The sequence below is a fragment of the Podarcis raffonei genome, chromosome 11 (assembly GCF_027172205.1).
Source record: "Podarcis raffonei isolate rPodRaf1 chromosome 11, rPodRaf1.pri, whole genome shotgun sequence".
NCBI lineage: Eukaryota > Metazoa > Chordata > Lepidosauria > Squamata > Lacertidae > Podarcis > Podarcis raffonei.
In genome coordinates, this window is record NC_070612.1 from 65,703,762 (window position 1) to 65,720,282 (window position 16,521).

A 16,521-nucleotide genomic window follows, 5' to 3' on the forward strand; every position below is an offset into this window, starting at 1 on the left:
GACTAAAATACCTGTCAGCTGCTTACAGTGATTACTCATGCAATATACAGCAAGGGCCACAGAATCTATTGATTTCTTTCTCAAATGCCTTAATAGTTTTTCAACTAAACTGAAATAGGATTTGTGTATAACAGAAACAGAATCAATGTTATTTCTTTTGATGAAAATTATTTTACCATTACAATTATTTTGCTTTGAAATGTGGAGTGTCAGTCTCCTTAACATGAAACAATTGAATTGCAAAAAGGAATTTTATTCACCCTCCTAGCCAACAGCTCAGAGGTTTAATTAAAATGGCCCATAAAATATTTAGGCAGCTTTTATTCATCACAATGACTGTTTAGGCTTTATTTTTTGCAAGGACTATGTACTGCTGGACTAGTAAACAACAAATATGCAACTTCAAGAAGGGTTTAAAAAGCATATTATACTAGAGTACATTTGATTTCACTGAAGCCCCCAAGGGGCTAGAAATAAATAAGAAAGATTACATCTAGATTCTGTATCTTGTAATAGGTCTAGACACACAGCTTTTTCCATGGAAAACAGGGCATACAGCCAAATCCTAAATATGAATTCTTAAGCAATTTTTTTTTATCCTGGCTTTCTCAGATTAGCTTTTAGACCAAATATAATTATAGCTGTTGTGGGCTGGTCTGAGATGTTTTGTCACAGTAAGCAAAATGCTCAAAGCCACCCCCAAAGTCGCCACACAAGTGTCCCCTCACCTGCCCCCACGCTACTGCCAATGCAGCAGCAAGGATGCAGCAGTGAAGGCAACAGCACTGTGGCAGCAGTGTGAGCCAAGGAGTGGCAGGGCTGGCAGCAGGGCTGGGGGGCAGATCTGCCACCCAAGGCAAATGGCTTCTCCTCGCCTCAGTGACAAGCCACTCCTGGATACCATAAATGTGTGTGTGACTAGAGGTTTGAGAGGAGCAAGAAGATTTTGCATTGATGTTGCTCTTTAGGTTTCAAAAAATGCTCTCTCTGTTTGTGGTTGGCTAGTGTGAGAACAGGATGCTGGACTAAATGGGTCTTCGGTCTGACCCATCAGGTTCTTGAATTGCAGGGGTTGTAAGATGCACTATTGACAGAAAGGATGGTTGTTGTGGAATCACCTTCGGCTACTCTTGTTTCCTGACAATTCCATTCTTTTTCTTTTGTATCCAAGCTACACCTACATCCTGACAGAGGCACAACGGAATACCCAATGCATTTCTGCTCATCCCATAAAGAAAAATTCAATGGGGCACTCTTAATCCATCCCCTTCCCCAAATTATATTTACCTGGATCTGCCAATCCAGTTGTCTCTAGCAAGATGTAGTCAAACTTGCCTTTCTTCTGCATTAAATTTTCAATAGCCTTCAAACCATTGTCCCTGATGAAAAAAGAAATCATTTAAAAGGAATTATCTTTATTGCTATTTATGCTACAGTACTTTCTAAATGAAACACAATACTATCCTAAAACCTATTTAGTATCCAAATTAGAAATCTACATGGTAATAAATTTTATTGTAATTCACTCATAGAACTTTGGTTATTAGGCAGTAAAAAGTGTAGCAAAGTGTAGCAAATAAATAAAATAATAATAAAATAATAAGTTCATCAGGGCTTTTAAAAAACTTTTACGAACTGCAGTACCTCATACCCTGTAATTGGAAGCTTGTTTTAAAAATCCATCCTAATTTTTTTAAAAAAAGTGCTTCCACATATCCAACCTTCAGCACATTTCTGCTATCTTGCATCTTCTTCAGTATAAAGTGGTACCTCGGGTTAAGAACTTAATTCATTCCAAAGGTCTGTACTTAACCTGAAACTGTTCTTAACCTGAAGCACCACTTTAGCTAATAGAGCCTCCTGCTGCCGCCGCGCTGCTGGAGCACAATTTCTGTTCTCATCCTGAAGCAAAGTTCTTAACTTGAAGCACTATTTCTGGGTTAGCGGAGCCTGTAACCTGAAGCGTATGTAACCTGAGGTACCACTGTATTCATTGGTTTCAATATGAAATCATTAAAAAAGCAACTAATTTTCAGGTTTGGTCCTACAGAAGCTAATGTTATTTATTTAAAACACAAATGAATTTGATTCATCTAGCTCAGCTTGCAAAAAATATTATTATTAAGTCTCCCTATAAGCCATTTTTCTCATATTAAAAAAGAATAGGAATAATGAGAAAATGCACACAAAATCAAAGTCCTTGATGCTTCTGAGCTTCCTGAAGGAGGCAGTGATAAGGCCCCATCCCCAGAAGACCTTCTCGACACAGAGGTATTGAATAATGCCTGGACAAAAATGCCCCCTTTTGCATGGTGAGTTCCAACAGCATCTGAATGAAGCTGTCCAGACACATTTCAATCTGGACTCAGACCCAGGTTCAGAATTAAATAGATTTGGTCTCTCAAACTGATGACCTTTCTGAAGAAAGGGATGGAGGACTGTGACCCTGTTAATTCTCCTCAATCTCTCCACGGCTTTTTATGCAACTGATCCTGTATTCTCCTAGGCCAGCTTCTGTGGGCTGGGAGTTGGAAACACCATACTACAAGACCTCTGCTTTTATTCGCAAGACCAACACCAAAGAGCAGCACTGGGAGACCTTTGTTTAGTTTCCCTGGCACTTGTGCTGTGGGGCCCTGCAATCCCATCTTATCTCTACAGCTTTTTAGCATTTATATGAAGCAGTTGAGATCTGTTGCCCAGCAGCTTGGAGTATAGTACCATCAGTATGCTGATAATATGCAACAAGTCAGGTGATAGACTGGTATCTGGAGGCAGCAATGGATTCATGAGGACCAATAAATGGAAGCTGAATCCTGGTAAGATGAAGAGATTGATGTTGAGTGGTTCCTCGTGTTGGGAGATGTCTGTTCTGAAGAGAGATCCTTCTTCTGATGTTTGTAACTTGTGGCTGTTGTTGGAGTCATCACTGCCACTTGGAACCTAGGTGTCTTTTGTGGCAAAGGAACACCTATGCCTATTTCTGGCTGGTTCACCAGCTTTTTCTTTACCTGAACCAAGATAGCATGTGTCAGGGAAGAGTTAGAGTTAGAAGATTCCAGTTTCCCAGAGGGAGAAAGCATTCCCCAAGGGGGGGGGGGAGGAGAGCAGTGAATTGAAGAGAAGAGAGCAACAGGGAGGGACGGGCTGTTCTCAGGAAAGGCAAGGGTTCAGTTCTAGCTCAGATTGGGAGGAGGGGAGATACAAGCCAGCTCTAGCCAGGAGGGGAGGAAAAAGAGCGGGAAAGCGAAGGGAAGGGCGCCTTCGCCATTTTGAGGGTGGCTGGTCATGGAGAAGCAGAGCTCAGAAGGTATCTGAAAGAAGTGACTCTGAGGAAGAATAGTTAAGAACCGTTTATAAGATTGTTTTGTTAATACGCAATAAAAAGTTATAAAAGAACAAGAAGCGTTTGTGTGGTGATCTGAAGAGGACAACGACCAGTCCTGACAGAATACCTTCTGCTCTGCGCCTCTTCACTATAAGTAAAGAAGGAGAAGCCAAAATGGAGGGAGCTGTGGCGCCAGTTGGGCAAGGAGAAACCCCAGCGCTCCAGCTAACATTACAGGACTTATGGCAACAGAACTTACAGTTGAAAAGTCAAATCGACATACTATCAGCAGCACTGGGAGAACATAGAACCATGTTGCAAGCAACGCAGGGAGATAGAGTGAGTAAAACATTTACTGTACGTCCGCGTAGCTTCAAGGGAGAAAGCTCTGAATACATGGCTTTCAAGACAGAAATTTCTTACATAATAGAGATAAAGGATAAAGAATTTCAATCTGAGCAAGAGAAGGTTGCTTATGTGATTAATTTCTTGGAAGGGAGGGCTAAGGACTGTGTTATACCCCTAATATCTAGGAGGGATGCCGCCCTAGGAAATCTACAAATTTTTCTGCAGTATCTAGACACGATTTTCTTGGACCCTGCACATGAAACAACCACAGCTAGGCAGCTGTTGAGAATAAGACAAGGAAAGGACACTGTGGGAGTTTATTGGTCCAACTTTAGTTTGCTGGTGCAGAAATTAAAATGGGATCTGAATTCCCCAACAGTTGCAGCCCTTTTTAGGGAAGGACTGAATAATGAGATTTTAGACCAATTGGCCCAAATGCCAGAACCTAGTTCCTTGGACTCTCTGGTCCGAACTTGCCTGCAATTGAGCCTACGTGTGGAACGGAGGGCTAGTGAAAAGAAGGAACAATGGTGAGCACGGTGGCGGGAAAACAATATTATTGAAAGTACAGAGAGCAGAGCGGGCAACATGACAGGACGAGAGTGGCCAGAGCCCATGGAATTAGGAGCAGCCAGACCCCTCCCAGTGACTACCATTTCCATAGTAAGAGGAAATGCAGGGAGAGGAAGAGACACAAGACGTTGCTTCGTCTGTGGAAAACCAGGGCATCTAGCACGACAATGTCGCAATCGTAAAGGATGGGAGTCTCTATCTGGAGCAGACATGAGAGAAGAAAATTGCCCAAAGGAACTGCATCAGGGAAACGAATGTCCCCGGCTGGAAATGGGAGCTTGCAGCCGGGTGGAGAAGCAATAGAAGGCTCTCACGCGGAACCACCTATCCTAGGGCTAACGGTGAAGGTGCAACTACAACTACCCAATGGACATAGGGTCCAGGTAGAGGCACTGTTAGACTCAGGAGCGTCAGCAGATTTCATAGACCAGAAATTGGTACAGGAACACAAAATCGCTTTGTTACCTTTGAATTTCCCACTGCAAGTGAAAACAATCAACGGCAGACCGCTACTGTCAGCAGAAGTGACTTACGAGACTCCACCAATGAGAATGGATATGGGTCATCACTCAGAGACCAGGGCATTTCATGTGACCAAACTAGCTGGGCACCCAATGGTGCTGGGCATGAGTTGGCTCAATCGTCACAATCCGGTGATTGCCTGGCATCAAAGGTCTTTGGTTTTTGGTTCAATATATTGTATGACACATTGTTTGGGGCAAAAGAGAAAAATCTCAGTGGAAGTAATGGGAACAGAGGTGGAAGGGAAGCTGATGGGGAATGAAAGTGAGATTCCGTCACAATATATTGCTTATCGGGATGTTTTTGTGAAAAAGAAGCGGATAAACTTCCACCACATAGGCCCTATGATTGCAAGATAGATCTGGTCCCTGGGGCACAGTTGTCACCAAGCAAGATATATGCCATGTCGGAAGTAGAATCTGCAGCATTGAGGGAGTTCCTGCAAAAGAATTTGCAGAGAGGTTTTATTAGAGAGTCCACGGCCTCGGGGGGTGCTCCTGTCTTTTTTGTCAAAAAGAAAGGGGAGGAAGGGGCACCGAGATTAGTATGTGACTTCAGAATCCTTAACAGCCAAATGAAGCCTCGCGTGTGCCCACTGCCACGTATAGATGACCTCTTAGAAAGAGTAAGGTCAGCCAAAGTCTTTACCAAGCTTGATCTGCGAGGAGCATATAATCTGATAAGGGTCAGAGAAGGGGATGAGTGGAAAACCAGTTTTTGTACTAAGTATGGTGCATTTGAATTCTTGGTAATGCCTTTTGGCTTACAAAATGGCTCAGGGATATTTCAAACCTTCATCAATCACGTCTTAGCAGGTATACTGGATCAGTTCTGTGTCTCTTATTTAGATGACCTCTTAATATATAGTGAAAGTATGGAGGAACACGTAAAACATGTCACGCAGGTGTTAGAGAGATTGAGGACCAACAGGTTATATGTGAAGTTAGAGAAGTGTAAGTTCCACACACAAAAGGTGGAGTTCCTGGGATATTGCATTTCCCACAAAGGGGTGCACATGGACCCCAGTAAAGTTCAGGCAGTGGTGGAATGGGAGGCACCTAAAACTAAGAAAGATCTACAGAGGTTTTTAGGATTTGCTAATTTCTATCGTAAATTCATAGGTAATTACTCCAAAATCACAACGCCACTGATTGATTGTCTAAGAGGCAAGGGCCCATTCAGATGGTCTGAGGAAGCACAGAAGGCCTTTGATAAATTAAAGGCGGTGTTTGCTTCAGAAAAATATCTTATGCACCTAGATCCAAGTAAACGTATGAAGGTAGAAACTGATGCCTCTGATAGGGCTATTGGGGCCATTCTGCTGCAACAGGACAAGGAAGGGGACTGGAGACCCTGTGCATTCTACTCTAGAAAATTAAATCAATCAGAACAAAACTACACCATATTTGATAAGGAACTTTTAGCTGTGCATGCTGCCTTTAAAGTGTGGAGACATTTTTTGGAAGGGGCGTCACATCAGGTGGTGGTACAAACAGATCATAAGAATTTAGAGTATTGGAGAACTGCTAGACAGCTAAACCAAAGGCAAATTAGGTGGGCAGAGTTTTTTGCTGGGTTTAATTTTAGGATTGAGTACATACCTGGGCATCAAAATGTTCGTGCAGACGCGCTATCGCGCAAACCTGAGTATATGGAAGGGGAAGCACCTCCCAAGTTGCGAGAAATGCGGAGATCGGATCAGTGGGGGTGTGCAGCCATAGTAGTGGATGGCAGGGAATTCCAGCAATTAACAGTAACAGATGAGTTTGCACAAAAGAAAATGGAGGAACTGAGAAAAGGTAGAGGGGAAGAGGAAGGTTTCAAGGAAAAAGGTGGATTGTTGTACAGGAGAGGGATGCTGTATGTACCTGCAGGTGAATTAAGAGGTAAAGTGTTGAGACAACATCATGATAACTCGACTGCAGGACATTTTGGTAGAGAAAAAACCCTGTATCAGATAACACGGCAGTTCTGGTGGCCAAAGTTGAGGGAGGAGGTAACACAATATGTAAGAGGTTGTGAAGTATGTCAATGAGCTAAGGCACCTAGAGCAGCTCCCGCAGGGTTGTTGCAACCTATGCCCACGCCGGGAAGGCCTTGGGATGTGGTGTCTATGGATTTTATAACGGATCTACCATCATCGCATAGGCAAACAGTGATCTTTGTGGTGGTTGACATGCTAACCAAGATGGCGCATTTCATACCATGTGCCAAAATTCCGACCGCGCAGGAAACTGTAAAGATGTTTTTAGATAATATTTGTAGGTTGCATGGTTTGCCATCACAAATCATTTCAGATAGAGGGGCCCAATTTACATCACAATTTTGGAGAAGGTTAATGCAGTTACTAGATGTGGAGCTAAGCCTCACGTCGGCGAGACACCCGCAAACCAATGGGGAAGCTGAAAGAACGAATGCAACACTACAACAATATCTGAGGTGTTATGCTGGTTGTCAGCAAAGCGGGTGGTTAGAGAAGTTGAGTCTAGCAGAGTTTGCGTATAATAATGCACTGCATGTGTCTACGGGCAGAGCCCCATTTGTGGCAAACTATGGCTTGCACCCAAGGGCATTCCCAGGTCAAGAGGAGCAGTTAGCAGTACCAGCAGCAGAACAAATGATAGAGGAGTTGAGGTGCATTCATGAGATATTAAAAGAGGATTTGGAAGAAGCTAAAGAGGCTTACAAGAGAGCTGCAGACAGGCACCGGCACGTTGGGGAAGAAATCCAAGTAGGGAGCTGGGTATGGCTGTCTACCAAGGGACTACCAATACGAGGGAGGTGTAAAAAGCTAGAACCAAGGAGATTGGGACCTTTCCAAGTAAAGGCTCAAATTAACCCAGTTGCTTTCAAGCTTCATTTACCTGAAAATATGAGAATACACCCTGTATTTCATAGATCTTTATTGTCAGTGTTTGTACCAGCGCATAAGTATCAAATTTCAAGGGAACCACCTCCTTTCCCCACCATGATGGGGGAAGAGGAGGCTGAAGTGGAAGAGATATTAGACTCGAGAATAAGTAGGAGGAAATTACAGTATTTGGTTGCATGGAAAGGGTTAGATGAGTGAGAACTCATGGGAACCAACAGAAAAAATTAACGTTCCGGAATTGCAGAGAGAATTTCATAGAAAATATCCCCACAAGCCAAAACCCCATAACTGTCATCTTCAAGAGATTTTTGAATAGACAGATAGCGAGGAACAAGAGTTCATAGGGTTCGGTCCTTCAGAAACAGAGGAGAGCGAGGAGGAGGAGGAAGGGGGGCTTAGGGGAGGGGGTGATGTCAGGGAAGAGTTAGAAGTTTTCAGTTTATCAGAGGGAGAAAGCATTCCCCAAGGGGGGGAGGAGAGCAGTGAATTGAAGAGAAGAGAGCAAGAGGAACAACAGGGAGGGACCGGCTGTTCCCAGGAAAGGCAAGGGTTCAGTTCTAGCTCAGATTGGGAGGAGGGGAGATACAGGCCAGTTCTAGCCAGGTTAGAAAAAAGAGCGGGAAAGCGAAGGAAAGGGCGCCTTCGCCATTTTGAGAGTGTCTGGTCATGGAGAAGCAGAGCTCAGAAGGTATCTGAAAGAAGTGACTCTGAGGAATAATATTTAAGAACCGTTTATAAGATTATTTTGTTAATACGCAATAAAAAGTTATAAAAGAACAAGAAGCGTTTGTGTGGTGATCTGAAGAGGACAACGATCAGTCCTGACAGCATGGCTATAGTACTAAGTGCTCTTACAACCTCTTGCTTAGACTACTGTAAAGCTCTCAACTTGGGGCTGTCCTTGAAGGTGGTCTAAAAACTCCAGGTGGTGCAGAATGTGACCTCCAGCTTGTTGACTGGCTCCACAAAATGGGATCATGGAATAGCTCAGTCAGTAGAGCAAGAGACTCTTAATCTCAGGAATTAATTCCTCAGTATCTGAAGAAGTGTGCATGCACACGAAAGCTCATACCAAGAACTAACTTAGTTGGTCTTTAAGGTGCTACTGGAAGGAAAAAAATTTTTGTTTTAATCTCAGGGTAATGGCACAGAACAGGCGCTCTTGAATAATGGCACCCCAAATGCAGAGCTCCCTCCCCACATTTGTCCTCTACTGTTTTTAGGCATCAGCTTAAGTTGCATTTGTTACTTCAGACCTATGGGAATTGATGTATGATCTCAACTGCTTTTTCTGATACTTATTTTTCTTATTGTTGGCTCTGTGTTTTAAGTAGGTTGCTATGTACTGCCCTTGGAATCTTTGGGTTGAAGGCAGAACACAACTTTAATAAACAGCAATATATTATGTATTTTTTTTAACACTGGAATTCTCACCAACTGGTTCCTGCCACAGGAGAACTACTTAATAACTACAGGAGAATCATGCTGAACTATGAAGACACATGAGTTAAAAGGAAAAGGATCAATTTTAAAGTCAGTGGTTGTTGGTTTAAAAGGTGAAAGGTAAGGTAAAGGACCCCTGGACAGTTAAGTCCAGTCGAATTTGACTATGAGGTGCAACACTCATCTCCGCTTTCAGGCCGAGGGAGCCGGCATTTGTCTGCAGACAGCTTTTCCGGGTCATGTACTGGTATGCTTTTGAACTGCAAGGTTGGCAGGAGCTGGGTTTGCAAACTAATGGGAGCTCACCCCGTTGTGTGGATTTGAACTGCCGACCTTGCGATCGGCAAGCTCAAGAGGCTCAGTGGTTTAGACCACAGTGCCACATGGGTCCTTTACCTTACCTTAAAAAAACCCCTTACTTTACAGAACAGCATAGACATCCATTTCTGAGTTCCAGCCATTCTTCATAGAGTTCTCCACCCTGACTTACAGCCAAGGATTTTTCCAAGGCGCTTCCTGAAAATACAAGAAAAATACTACCGTAACATTGTGTCTTACACTCAATTTTCATTCTGTCTGATAAACGTGAGAGAGCAGGCACAATGATCAAAACTCCAGCAGTCACAAAGCAGAATCCAAAACGTCTTGGCTTATATTCTTCTCGGACTAAGACATTATACCTTTAGCCCAAGGGTGGCCGAAAAAATCCTAGTCTAAGTCCAAATCAAACTCCATTTTAATTAGGCTGAGAACCTTTCATACTTCATACCGTCTTATACTTCAGTTATAACATACTAACATGAATAAGAGGTAATAGGAAAATATAGTAAGAAAGAGGAAACTCTTCAGACAATTTGTATTGCTGAGCCTCTTCTCTAAACTAGATGAAGACCATGGATTGATGTCTGAATGAAGACGTGACAAGTGAGGTGTGCACCTTTTACTAAACAAAATGAGAATTCAGGTAGGGTTTAATTTTGTTCCACACCTCATAAAGAGCAGTCTAGATTATAATATCCTATAACAATGCCATCCCAGCTGATCAAACAAGGTACTTCATACCTTGAAAAGTCAGCTGAGAACATTTGGGCCTGTTCTCCTTTGTGCTGGTTGAAAATACTATGTATTCAGCCTACAGGGATTAGTCTAATACCAAAGAGCACCCAAACACATATGGCTGGGTGAGCAGATGTACATGTTTCTAAGCAACAACTGTACTTCAAATAATTTAAAAGATAAAAAATGAGTTTTTTCCTCTCTCAAGGATGTAAGTGTGCAAAGTGTTTCAAGAACATTTTTATTTTTACAAGATTTAGGCTCTGATATACAAAACCTTTTTGTTTTATGCATAGTTATACATACCTTCACCAAATTCATTTAGAATAATTGCTATCCTCTTGTTGTGCTGTTCTGTCAAAATATAATTAAGAAGAGTGGTTTTTCCAGCACCTAAAAAAACAGAACAAACTTTTTATGCAAAGAAAATGGGGGGGGGGATACATATACAACTTAGAAATAAAAATATGCTTTCAAATAGAACTTTACAGGCAGTGACCAGAACATCCTGAAATGTTAATCTTAATTCCTGATCTCTTCACAAACATTGCACATATTGTCTTAAGAAGGACCTCATGTTCTTAATATAAATTTATGGGACACAGCACATTTTTCAAGTACACTAAAAACATTTCTTTCTTTGCTTCATCATGTAATTTTAACACCCAGTATGTGTGTGTGTTTTGATCACTACAAACTCATTTCCCAGTATTTATAAACAACTACACCAAACAATGGAAAACTCCTAGATTTGATATCATGCCATATCTTCAGAAACTTATGAAACCAACTTGAAACTAGGAAATAAACTTCAATGTACCGTATTTTTTGCCCTATAGGACGCACTTTTCCCCTCCAAAAATGAAGGGGAAATGTGTGTGTGTCCTATGGGGCGAATGCAGGCTTTCCCGGGCTTCCTGCAGCTCTGCGCCACCCTCCGGATCCCAGCGTGAAGCCGCGCGAAGCTCCGGAGGGTGGCGCAGAGCTGCCTGCGCTCCAGGGCTTCCTGAAGCTCTGCGCCACCCTCCGGATCCCGGCGCAAAGCCATGTGGGGCTCCAGAGGGTGGCGCAGAGCTGCCTGCACTCCAGGGCTTCCTGCAGCTCTGTGCCACCCTCTGGATCCCGGCGCGAAGCTGCGCGGGGCTCCGGAGGGTGGCGCAGAGCTGCCTGAGCTCCAGGGCTTCTTGCAGCTCTGCACCACCCTCCCGATCCCGGCGCGAAGCCGCGCTGGGCTCCGGAGGGTGGCGCAGAGCTCCAGGGCTTCTTGCAGCTCTGCACCACCCTCCCGATCCCAGCGCGAAGCTCCGGAGGGTGGCGCAGAGCTGCCTGCGCTCCAGGGCTTCCTGAAGCTCTGCGCCACCCTCCGGATCCCGGCGCAAAGCCATGTGGGGCTCCAGAGGGTGGCGCAGAGCTGCCTGCACTCCAGGGCTTCCTGCAGCTCTGTGCCACCCTCTGGATCCCGGCGCGAAGCTGCGCGGGGCTCCGGAGGGTGGCGCAGAGCTGCCTGAGCTCCAGGGCTTCTTGCAGCTCTGCACCACCCTCCCATCCCAGCGCGAAGCCGCGCTGGGCTCCAGAGGGTGGCGCAGAGCTCCAGGGCTTCTTGCAGCTCTGCACCACCCTCCCGATCCCGGCGCGAAGCTGCGCGGGGCTCCGGAGGGTGGCGGAGAGCTGCCTGCGCTCCAGGGCTTCCTGCAGCTCTGCGCCACCCTCCCGATCTCGGCGCGAAGCTGCGCGTGGCTCCGGAGGGTGGCGGAGAGCTGCCTGCGCTCCAGGGCTTCCTGCAGCTCTGCACCACCCTCCCGATCCCGGCGCGAAGCTGCGCGTGGCTCCGGAGGGTGGCGGAGAGCTGCCTGCGCTCCAGGGCTTCCTGCAGCTCTGTGCCACCCTCTGGATCCCGGCGCGAAGCTGCGCGGGGCTCCAGAGGGTGGCGCAGAGCTGCCTGAGCTCCAGGGCTTCTTGCAGCTCTGCACCACCCTCCCGATCCCGGCGCGAAGCCGCGCTGGGCTCCGGAGGGTGGCGCAGAGCTCCAGGGCTTCTTGCAGCTCTGCACCACCCTCCCGATCCCGGCGCGAAGCTCCGGAGGGTGGCGCAGAGCTGCCTGCACTCCAGGGCTTCCTGCAGCTCTGTGCCACCCTCCCGATCCCGGCACGAAGCTGCGCGGGGCTCCGGAGGGTGGCGCAGAGCTGCCTGCGCTCCAGGGCTTCCTGCAGCTCTGCGCCACCCTCCCGATCCTGGTGCGAAGCTGCGCGGGGCTCCGGAGGGTGGCGGAGAGCTGCCTGCGCTCCAGGGCTTCCTGCAGCTCTGTGCCACCCTCTGGATCCCGGCGCGAAGCCGCACGGGGCTCCGGAGGGTAGCGCAGAGCTGCCGGCCTTCCGAAGCCTGGTGCGCGCTGAAGAGCACGCCTGGGCTTCACGCACCTCTCCGCAAGCCTGGGGAGACCGGCGTGGCTCCCTAGGCTTGCAGATAGCAGGCTGTTCTGGGGGCCGGGGTCGGGGGAAGCTCGGGCTTCCCCCGCGCCTGCCCCGTGCCTGGGGAGGGAAATTTTTTTTCTCTTTATTCCCCCCCCCCCCAAAAAAATTAGGTGCGTCCTATGGGGCGAAAAATACGGTACTTTGGTCAAATTTCTGGGGGCTAAAAAAATGCAATTTTAATAAGTTCTTGATTCAGTTAAACTTATAGAAATATCTTTGAGTTAAAAATAATGATGTTTCTTAGTGGTCGAGAAGTGCACCATGACTCTACCCCCTTAAAAGATGCCAAGGCACCATCATCACCTTTCTGTCATAGAACTCAAAAACTTATCTGTGATAGCAATTTAGCCCTGTACAGATGCTCAAATCCTGCAAAGTAGGGAATCAGCATCACGACTGATATTTGCATCTTGACTTCTGATTTACCTAGAGATTATACAATGCAAGTAAGCTTCTGTGCAAATTTAGGTGATGGGCTGCTGCAAACTAATTCTCCATCTCACAAAGAGAAGCAGTATAAGGCATTTCTTTGCTTCTAAATGCAGGCTTGATGCTCCAACAACTGACCTGAACATCCTTGCTCTCTAATCACATCACGTCAACAGCACAGGGATTTAATTCATAACACAATTTATTTATTTTTTACATTAGTTTAAATTTCTTACATGAACTCTACTATACTCTTCTCTAGTATAGAGCATATACAAGGAAAACAAGACAAGTGCAAAAATTGATGTAATACTACTTTTAAATAAAACAAATCATAGTTCCATATAATAATAAAAATGCATTATTAAGCACCCTACAGTGACAATTTGGCATACAGTTTATTACCTAAATAGCCAGTAATAATGGTAACAGGAATCTTATATGGAATATCCTGTCCTGCATGGTCCTTTATCTGCTGTTCTCTTATTGGAATCAGCTCAGGGCAATCCTCTTCTTCCTCCACAGTAGAGCCTTCCATTTCTGAGTCACTATAACCACCTGCCAATCAAAGACAACAGTTAAAACCAATGGGGAAGGGCTCAAGAAGGGAAGCCTTTAAACACTAGAAACCAGAGGGCTGTGAATAAGAGACCCTGAAACCCTAACTCTTCACAACCATGTGTGCTATGCCTCATTTTTGCCCCTCACATATTCCTCATTGAAGCATCATGCAGTTTCCCCCTAAATCGATATAAAAGCCAGTCTCCTACCTTGCAGCACAATAAAGCAAAACAATCCAGAATGGAGCCATTCAGATAGGAAGAGGCCAGTTGCTCAATGCCTTAGTTTTCAATCGCTGCATCACTAAGAGCAGGACTTGGTGTGAAGAAGTGTTCCACTTTACTTTCTCCCACAATACTGAATGGTTGCCATTCACTCCTATGGGATCAGGTCAAGTTCTGCACTTGAACACACCTCACAGCAAGGAAAAACCTGCAGACCATGTGATCGCTGACATCAACACTGTGTGCAGTACCTACCTCCACTGAAGGCATAGCTGGGGGGGAGGGACATGCACCTGTCACCATTCTGTCTGGCTCTCTTGCAGATTTGGAATGCCTCAACAACAGTTGTTTTAAACTACTTTCTTTTATAGAATCATAGAATCATAGAGTTGGAAGAGACCACAAGGGCCATCGAGTCCAACCCCCTGCCAAGCAGGAAACACCATCAGAACACTCCTGACATATGGTTGTCAAGCCTCTGCTTAAAGACCTCCAAAGAACTTTTGACCCCAAGTTGTTCAGAAAATTCTGTCAAAATCCTCAATCATTGAAAACTAGGAAGTTACATCAGGGAGAACCTTTCATGTGGCTGAAATATTTTGCAAAATTACAAAGAACATTATTTTTTCCATCTTATTTTAAAAAGTCTAAAATAAAATATTTAATGAAAGTATTTTGCAAAAATATATTCTGATTATTTCTACTTTTAGTTTAGCGTTTTTATTTGTTTACTTGATTGGGGGGAGGCCGCTGCCCCCCAACCCTTCCTTAGTAAAGGGCAAATATCCAGCGCTCCAGACGGCACATTCAGAGGGTGTTCTCACCAGGGGCGAAAGCTGCCCTCCATTTACTGAGAGGAGCGAAGCCTGTAGGCTGAAGAATAATGTCGTCACCCTTTTCGACTCTTCGGAGCCAGAGATAATGCCTGAGGTGAGGATTAGAAACGCCAAGCAGATTCCGAATCGGGTCCCCGAAGGCGGGGGGTCGGGTGCCTCGGCGGAATTCCTCTCTCCCTCGCGACCCCAAAGGAGATCCGGAAGCCCCACGCAAATCTCGCGGGACCCCGCTGCGCGAGGAAGCCCCGCCACACTCTGCACATGCGCAGGAGTTCGCGCAGAAGAGGCACCTATTGGACGGACAGCCGCCCTGCCTTCTCTCGCGCACCTGCAAGCTCCGCCCCGTCGCCTCGCCGCTTCCTACCCAGCCACGCACGCATGCGCGCCTCAGCTTCCTTCCCAGGCGAGGAACGTCGGTTTCTTCCTGCTGCCGTACAATAGGCTGCGACGGGTCGCGTCATCGGAAACGTCAGAGGGCATCTTGCCATGTCGGCATCGGCGTCACAGGAAGAAGGTTCGGGGAGGCAGCGGACCCCTCCTCTCACTCAAGGAATTCTGGGCCCTGTAGTTTACAGAGCTTCAGCTCCCGGCGAAACTTCACAAACCAGAATTCGATAATTGCACCTTTTTAAAAAGAAACACACACACCCTTCAGTGAATTTAAAAAAAAAAGGATTTTAAAATCAATTGTGAAAGACCGTGCTTGGGTGGATTGTTCTGCGCGGCAATACCAGGCCCCTTATTGTGGATGGAGCACAGTGGGATGGATGTTCCTGCAGAAAAGATGCTTTGCCCATAGCTAAGGGTGGAAAGAGCAATGGGTTGGTAGCATTAGAAGCACCCATCTGAAATGGCAAATTCTTCCATCCAGCCATATGGAGCTATGCTCCATTCCTGAATCAGAGAAGCTGGTTATAGTTTGGTCATGGCTGTCAACTTTCAGATTTGAAAATAAGGGATCAGCAGCCTCACCTGTCCCGGGGACAGTCTACGGGTTATCTAACAATCCGGGATAGCAGCGGGAAACAGCGCTGGAATAAGGGGATTTCCCGCAAAAAAAGGGAAGGTTGACAGCTATGAGTTTGGTTTTCACATGGCTTTGAAAAAGTGCCAATAGTCTCCAAGTCAGCCCCACACGGAAAGACGGCTGCTCATGAACACTGCTTTGTGTGAGTCCCGCCAGGCAAACTGTGAGTGGGGGTGTAGCAGCGGCAGGGCCGCAGGGGTGGCTGGCCATCAATGGTCAGAGAGAATTGAGTGGAGGCAGGGCCCAGTGAAAGCAAGGAAGATTTTATTTTTCATTTGCAACAGAGGAGTGAGGAGGACCTGGAACAAGGGTGTGCAATAACTTTTAAAGATTTTGGAAATTGCCCAGTCCCTTAGTCAAAGACAACCCAAAAGTATCATACACATGTCACAGAAAAAGGCAGTCTAAAACAGAAATTAAAAAATGTGGCTTGTCTCCTGTCTGACAAAATTGGTCACCGGTGGCCTCTTTTGAGATGGTAAATACCTTAGTTCTTGAAACCAGGTAACAGGCAGTGAATGTCCTATGTGAGTGCCTGGAGGCGGTTGGAGGATGGATAATAATAATTTATTTCCCCACCCACTCTGGGCGGCTTCCAATAAAGATTAAAAATACAATAATACATCAGTCATTAAAAACTTCCCTAAACAGGGCTGCCTTCAGATTTCTTCAGATAGTTGTTTATCTCTTTGACATCTGATGGGAGGGCGTTCCGCACGGCGGGCCACTACTGAGAAGGCCCTCTGCCTGGTTCCCTGTAGCTTGGCTTCTCATAGTGAGGGAACCACCAGAGCTGGATCTCAGTGTCCAGGCAGAGCGATGGGGGTGGAG

General features: G+C 45.9%; 1 protein-coding gene across 9 annotated transcripts in view; it reads right to left on the reverse strand.

The window, feature by feature from the left end:
- The window catches only part of LOC128423548 (zinc-regulated GTPase metalloprotein activator 1A-like), a 37,977-nt gene extending 22,860 nt beyond the window's left edge, over positions 1 to 15,117 (reverse strand). For 5 of the 9 annotated variants that reach the window (XR_008332792.1, XM_053408853.1, XM_053408852.1 and 2 more), the window contains exons 1-5: positions 14,652 to 15,117; positions 13,448 to 13,600; positions 10,449 to 10,535; positions 9,506 to 9,602; positions 1,288 to 1,379 (exon numbers count right to left, since the gene is read on the reverse strand). Coding sequence is in view for 8 of the 9 variants with exons in the window: in XM_053408853.1 (XP_053264828.1) it covers positions 1,288 to 1,379; positions 9,506 to 9,602; positions 10,449 to 10,535; positions 13,448 to 13,580 (409 nt within the window). In the remaining variant the exon portion in view is untranslated. Of the gene's footprint in view, positions 1 to 1,287; positions 1,380 to 9,505; positions 9,603 to 10,448; positions 10,536 to 13,447; positions 13,601 to 14,559 lie in introns of all 9 variants that reach the window. The other 4 variants (XM_053408848.1, XM_053408854.1, XM_053408849.1 and 1 more) reach the window with 4 other exon arrangements.
- Between the last annotated feature and the right edge of the window lie 1,404 nt (positions 15,118 to 16,521).